General features: G+C 34.4%; 1 protein-coding gene across 1 annotated transcript in view; it reads right to left on the bottom strand.

Moving 5' to 3' along the window:
- Positions 1-1,542: 1,542 nt before the first annotated feature.
- The window catches only part of SPSB4 (splA/ryanodine receptor domain and SOCS box containing 4), a 55,329-nt gene continuing 49,069 nt past the window's right edge, over positions 1,543-7,802 (bottom strand). Inside the window, exon 2 of the mRNA XM_015815077.1 lies at positions 1,543-1,743. Within this exon, the coding sequence (XP_015670563.1) occupies positions 1,616-1,743 (128 nt within the window). The 3' untranslated portion in view covers positions 1,543-1,615. The remainder of the gene's footprint in view (positions 1,744-7,802) is intronic.

Raw genomic sequence — 7,802 nt, 5'->3', positions numbered from 1 at the left:
AAAAAATTACAAACTAAAGCAGTTCCCTTAAAAATAAGTTGATCCTGACAAATGAACACACATTCTAAGCAAAGGAGAAAAAGATGTAAGAACAAAAAAAATTCCTCCCTATTTTTGAGAGAGAAATTCAAAATGTAATACTCAAAGTGTGACAAGATAAACAAAATGGTATAAAGTTACATATTATTGTTCCTTGCAAGTTTTAAAACAAGACATTTATAGGCTAACTTTTCCTGTTTCTGGAACCATGTGTTGCCTCTATGAGGGATGTCTGGTAGAGTGCATGGGGTCTGGAGGAGAGGAGTGGCAAACAATAAAACATGTTGCAGTATAAATCCTGCCCTTATGTAATTGGCTGTGATGCCATGATAGCATGTGTTTTGCCAATTTGGCATGGTGTTAGAAATATATAACAATTTCAGTGAATGAGGTATTCACATAAATATATGCACAAATGTATGAGCAAAAGTATACGGGCATCTGAACATGTGGAACACTCATCAAGACCTTGGATATTCACATGAAGGCTGGCACACATTCTGGCAGAGGGCCTGGCTATCTTTTGAGCTCTGGGAATTTCTCAATGTGTACATGGAGTGGGTTAATTCAAGCCCTCTTATGCCATAGGCACATTACAGGAAACCTGGTATTTGGAACTCAAAAAGTATATAATATTATTAATAAAAATGTGGTCATGAATAAAAAGGTGGCATGATTTTTGATAAATTAAAATAAGTCTGAACCAGAATACCTGACCTAAAACCAATTAAGCTGGAAAAGACTAATTTGAGTAAATTTTATCCTACTGAAGAAATAAAACCAAAAACAAATTAAGAAAGTCAACTAACTTAACTAATTTGTAGACTGAGCTGAGTTGCTTTGGAAAACAAGATCAACTATCTTGTTCAATAATATAAGTTAAAATACGGCAGATGGTATATTATACCAAGAATGTTATTTTCTGAAAAAGCTGAGCACCTAAATGTAAGAGACCACAATCTTGCAGTACCAATGAGGCTTCTATGTTCCATGTGCACAAAGGTCCCCAGTGTCTTCCTATGGTGCACACTAGATGTGATGTGTTCACCTGGAACATTTTCCTTCCAAAATGAGAATAAATAGATTGCATGAGTAAGAAATTTTGCATCATAATTCATATTGTAAGAACCCTAATTATTTGATATATCAAGTTCCAGAATTTTGAGAAACACCAAACAGTGATTATTTCTTTCACATGCTGATACTGTGACCTATATAAAATAATATTCTTCTTTCATGAACACTAGTTTGGGGAGTTGTATTGCATCTCTTGCACATTAGGCACACATCCAATATTAGGTCTAACCTAACACACATATCACATTTGGCTCTTACCTGTGAAAACAAGCTTTGGATTCTGCATAACGAGGCTGTGTAACAGTATAGGCAACAGTTATTCTACTGAAAGAACTAAATAAATTCAACATTTTCACATTTCTTAGTAGTCTCCATAATCTTCTGCTATGGTTTATTTTTTAAAAATGTAAAAAATAATTAAATAATACTCAAAATATCCACCATGAAGATTTATATTCTGATGTAAACAATTTCTACCATTTAGAGCTCTAGAATCATATTACTGATATTGTAAATAATTTTTCAAAGATTGAGGCAAAGGTAGAGTTTCTATATCATGCAGCCGTTCTCGTCCCAGAGCAAAGCGAATTGATCTTCGACACAGATCCATTAAAGGTAGAGGTTCAGCTGAAAATGAAACAGAAACATAATGTCATCATTTTCATTTTCTTATCCTCATTAATAATAAAAATGTAATAGTAAATGAATAATATCACTTTTAAAGTAGATATTTTAAATAATGCATATATGATGAACTCATCATTACAGAAGAAATCTGCTGTCATGGAAGTAAGTAGGGAAAATAAGCTAAGGATAAGTATTAGGTATGTTCACTGTTTTGAATTATTTATTAAAAAAATAGCAGATTATATATAAAATTGCAGGAGCCAATCTGAGTTGGTCACTGGGATCAGACATTTTGTCTTTAGAGTTTTCGGACTTGTGCTGGAGCTCCCATCCTCAGGGAACTTCGAGCCCAAAAAGTCGAAAAACAAAATCTCTGGTCCCGGTGATCGACCCAGATTGGATCCTGCAACATTATCCTGGAACATGTATATTCGCCTTCATTTGTATATATAAAATAAAATTAAAATATTGTCTATTTCTTGGAGCAATACACCTATAAGCATTTAAATTAAGAAAAACACACATATACAATTGATTTTCAACCTAGGATTTTCAACCTAGATAGAAATCACTTGAAGACTTAAAATACAATACTCTCTGCAGCTGGACTGAGATGCCTGACCTTTAAATGTTATATTTGTTCCCATTTAGGAAAAGAAACTAAAATGTAATTGAACTTCTAAAAGAACCTTTTCAGTGAAGGGTGACTTTCCACTGAGGTGCTGAAGTAAACAGAAATGACACTTTCTCTCTGACATCTCAGCTAATAAACAGATTTTGTTCATTTGAAAGACATTTTTTTCTTAAATAGCTCTAAAACAATTGCAAGAGTATCAGAGACAAAAACATTCAATACTTGAACCATAATTTTGTTTTAAAGCTTGCTTTCATTTCAGTACCTGTCCCCTCCCTCCCGAAATAAAAGGTTTTTTTAGCTTTTACAAACAAGGAATAAAGTTGTGCTATTAATTGCTGATTTTGTAAGAATCTATTGCTAACTGGCCTGGGTAGTTCTCACATCAAACACTGTATGACTTGGGTGTGCAAATTGAATGTAACCACTTAATATTTTTATGGTTCTCAAGTTAAATGTTCAAACATTTTTATCTACATGCAAATCCTTAAGATTTATAAAGAGCTTTATTGTGCTTAAAGACAAAACACAGAGGAAACATTTCATTATGGGGGGGGGGGAGAATATGTCATAGAACACACTGCACTTTCAGCATTCTGGGACAGAACAAGACAGTTAAAATGTCAAAATGTTCTTGATATATAAAGCTCTTTCAGACCCATTGTAGGTAACAGTTCAGTAGTTAATGTTTTGCCAACTATTGTACCAGAATGCTGAACTGCACTTCCTAGTAATTAAAACCAAAATTAAATACAGACCAAGAATTGATTTTTACAAGTTACTACTTGTTAGTAACTCCAAAATTAGCAAATTTATATATATAGCAACCATTTGTGATTTACCTTGTGACATTTTTAGTAGATTCTTACAAAGTTGTTAGCACAACCACTCCCCAGCAAACAGATAAAAAGCAGTTATCAAAAGGAGACATTAAAAGTAGCAATTACCATTATCTCTCAAATGTGTTTAATACCTTTTTTTCCCCAAGTGTTGGACAGGATATTTGTTTTAAAACAAAAAAAGTTCTGTGTTAGCCATAATTAGAGTCAAAGTGTTATGTAGGTTTATATAAAATATATTTAAAAAACCAAATTTGATAGAAAACAGAACACTCCAGGGAAAACACTCATAATTATATTTCTCTATTATATGTACATAGGGAAAGTTGCACAGATCCTAGATTAGTGTCAACCTTCCTAAATAAACCAGATGGGAAACATGAATGGATGAATTAATTCTATTTTATGATAGGGCTACATTAACAGAATCTTGCCAGTCTCCACAATACAAACTTCCCACCATCGCTTCCTAAGTTTCTTTCCTTGTTAATTCTTTGAGGGCATCTCCCTTCTTTGCTTGATTGTTTCCAAGGAGCATCTCTTCTCCTCATTCCCCAAAGTCATTCCATTACAACTAGTGTCTGGATGCTATTTTAGACTGAATACAGAGTACTTTTCTACTTTGTTTTTAGCTTTCATTGATGTTCCACCTACAGACATCTCAGGATACTGAACAACTTAATTATCGGAATGTGCTTTATTTGGAGTTGTCCTTTCATGTGATCCAGAAGGTACAGAGAGTACAAAATGCCATTGTTGCCTTTATATGTATTCCATCCCTGCCATGTAACACTATTTTTGAACAAGCTGCACTATGTGAGATTTAAGATTTGGCTTTTGAATAATTGAGATCATGATATCTAAGCGACTGCCTTATTCTATTGACATCTGTCTGACTATTTTGAATCTCATTAGAGGGCCTCTTGGAAGTACTGCATCTTGAGATGTTTATCTGATATCAACCTACTGCAACCTAAGTAATAACCCTTACTTAGTTTGGATTTTTTTTTAAAATTGATATGCCAAAAATATTCTTATAAGGTATTTATATAATCATTTCAGTGAATCATTCTAATTTAAATCTACTGCAATCTCTATTTTCTCTAAATGTGAACTATCTATTATCTTCCTGCTACCTGATAGATAAATTGACAAAATTTCAGTTCTTTTTAGAACTCATTGTTAAAATGCTTTAATAAAGATACTGCTGAATCATCTGAAATGATGTCAGTATGCTGGCATTTATTTACTGATACATTTTAAAAAAGATTCTCTGTCAATTCCGTGTTATCTACTTAGCAGATAAATATATTGCTTTTTTCCCATTCTGAAAAGCTTCCTTGTATTTTTTGTGTTTGTTTGTATATTTTTCTATAAACACTACTAGTTTACCAGCTACATTTCTCTAATTACATACAGTAAAAAGCATTGAAGTAATTCTTAATCAAGACCTGATCTCGTGAATAACCAATCTTTGTATATGCTCTTTTTCCATATAAACTTTTAAACAGACTTTCTCCTCATTTAGATTTTTCCTTAGAAAAAAACAGGTCATACTTCAGTTAAACAGTTATGAATATCCTGTAATCTAATGCTGAAAAAAGTTCTAAGGTGAGAAAAAAAAAAGTTTTTAATAGTTGTCACAATCATTCCAAAGCAAGAATGGGCAGCAGAATTTGAGAAGGATATGGAGTGGAATGCATTTAATACAAGTACTTCCATTCCTCACTATAGGTGGAAATAGGACTGGGACAATGATGATCTGCCCTGAAAGAGTGGGACAATATATCTTGAAGGAAGTAAGGGTGGAAGAAGACAAGAATGTTTTTATAACTGGAAGAAGAAACATCCATAACCTGTGCTATGCTGATGACAATAATCTGATAGCTGCAAATCCAGGTGTCTGCAACCTATAAAGTGAAAATTGGACTTTGAAGAAGCAGGTTAGAAAGTGTGTTGGTAGTTTTGAATTTTTCTGTTGGAGAAACCTTCTGATAATATGTACAAATGGATCATTGAAGAAAAAACGTTTTCACTCAAGGCACAAATGATCAGGCTCAAATTTTCCTACTTTGGACAGATTATATTATGACCTACCTCTCTGAATAAATCTTTAATGCTGGAAATACGGAATGAAAGAAAAAAAGAGGATGACTAGTAACAAGGATTTAATTAGAGCAATGATGAGTGCACTGCCGGAAGACCTATAAGACCAAGTTGGGAACAGTACCTTTTGGAGAAAAATTGATAAGTGATTGCTAAGAATTGATAAGTGATTGCTAAGAATTGATAATTTAATAACTTGTCATCATCATCATCACTGGAACTGTATTACCAAAGTTAGGAAGGTCAGTGTAGATGGAAACTAAAGGCTGCTAAAAACAGAATTAAGGATCGTCATTCTTTTTATATTTCTTTTGTAAAATTAGTTAGAATTGGTTCCAGCAAATCTTTTGGAAGCTTAATGCCATTTACACTGATGGCAATAATGGGAGAGCAGATGCCTGAGGATCATTGACAGGAGAAAAAGAACACAATCATCTACTCAGAGAGATGAGAGAGCCACCAGATAATTTTTCAAATATGGTACAAAGCCTATTAAAAAAGTGCCATAGTTTATAAGTCTGCAGCTCTCAACACTTGCTGACACTATATGGCTTGCAGATGAGAATAATATTTATGACAAACCTGTTTGGTAAATGTGTACATATAAATACATAAAAGTGACCTCTGCCATCTTTACAAGACAAAAAAAATGGATTTGTACACCTTTAATATGAGAAAACCTACGATTAGAAGAGAGTTAATCTAGTTAATCTAAAAAGTTTTGAAGAAACATGAAAACATAGAAACATAGAAAATTGATGACAGAAAAAGACCTAGTGGTCCATCAAGCGTATCCTNCTTGGAATAAATTTTATGAGGTAAGTTTAAAAAATAATTCAGAGTAAATCTGTGTAAATCTGATTTGATCAAACCTTTTAATTGAATCAGAAAGTCAAAGGAAATTATTAAATCAGGTGTATTTCTATTGATTATACATATTGATTTAAAATATCAAAAAGGAATCACCTTAATTCACTTTATTAATAGAGATCAAATTAATAGATCAAATTGAAAACAATCGATAGCCTTCTATCAGATAATAAAAATAAACTGCAACTTTGGCAAAGAAGTTACAGTATATAAAGAGTAAATTCATGCATCATTTTCTGGGGAGAGGCAGATGGACTTCATTTTAACACTGCTTACTCTTAGCCTGTTTCTAATAAATCATGAGTGGCTACGTTTTTGCCAATAATATCACATTGTTTTGTTGATTCAATATCCCATTTAAAGAAATGGATATTAAAGAGCTCCGAAAGAATATCTCTGAAATGAGGACATTAAAATGGCAAATTCAGTTAGTTCCAGTGTAAAATGATGTGCATACTTGTAAAACGTTTACATGAATGAGTGAGCAATGGCTAACAAAACGGGATCTCTGGATCAGAATATGTAGTTGAATGGAACATGGGTCCCAGTATGTTACTGCTATGAAAAGAGAAACTCGATGAAAGAAAATTGACTCCAACAGCCACTGGGATACTCTCCAGGTTGTGCATGTATTCACCGCTTGACAATGTAACCCACTGTGCAACTGCTATGAACAAAGTAAATCCCATGCTAGGAATCATTACAGAAGCAATAAAAAAATAAAACTGCCAAAGGCACAGCACAACCACAAACTGCATTATGCTTCTAGAAAAGATGCTGAATAACATTAGGGCTGGACTTCTACAGGGACATTTATGGGACTTTGTACTTAAACAAAAAAAGGACTCAACCTGACATTGGGAATATGATATAAACACACATCACATGCAGACTGTGGATAAGGAACTGATTTTTCTCCACATCTCAAAATATTTAGAGTTGGAGACAATTAATATGGAAAGTTTAGAAAAAATGAAGAGTACTTGTTTGCGAAACTTGTTTTTTACCACAAAATATAATTGTGCCCATCAACTTGAGGGACACTAAAAACACAATTGAAAACTCAGAGAATAAGATTAATTGTGGCTACTGGACATTCTCAATACCATTTGAGGAGGGATGCAATTGCAATTACGTCTTATGGATCTAACAGCAATAACAATATTGAGAATCATCAATATGCTGATGAACACAGGTTTACATCTCTATCTCTGATGATCCAAGTGATGCTGTGGCTACCCTTTCTCTTATTCAGGAGGGGGGTGCGGACCTGGCAGGTATTACCGAGACCTGGTTGGGCACGGAAGGGGGCGTGCCCCTTGTAGATATCTGCCCACCAGGTTTCTTAGCATTCCATCAGCCAAGGACCCGGGGCAGGGGCGGCGGGGTAGCGGTCATTATAAGGGAGAGTCTTTGTCCGAGGGAGACCACTGTGCCTCAGATAGACGGTGTGGAGTCCCTCCTGGTGAAATGGGGGCAAGGGGTTCAAGTGGGTCTGTTGATTATATACCTGGCTCCCTGCTATGTATCAACAGCCCTGCCTGAGCTGGCCGACGTAATAGCCGGGGTGGCGGTTGCGACCCCCAGACTTATGGTCATGGGGGATTTCA

Source organism: Protobothrops mucrosquamatus, unplaced genomic scaffold, assembly GCF_001527695.2.
Source record: "Protobothrops mucrosquamatus isolate PMUCROS unplaced genomic scaffold, P.Mucros_1.0 scaffold311, whole genome shotgun sequence".
NCBI lineage: Eukaryota > Metazoa > Chordata > Lepidosauria > Squamata > Viperidae > Protobothrops > Protobothrops mucrosquamatus.
Note: the sequence above shows the minus strand (reverse complement) of the source record. Positions and strands in the feature narration are given on the sequence as shown.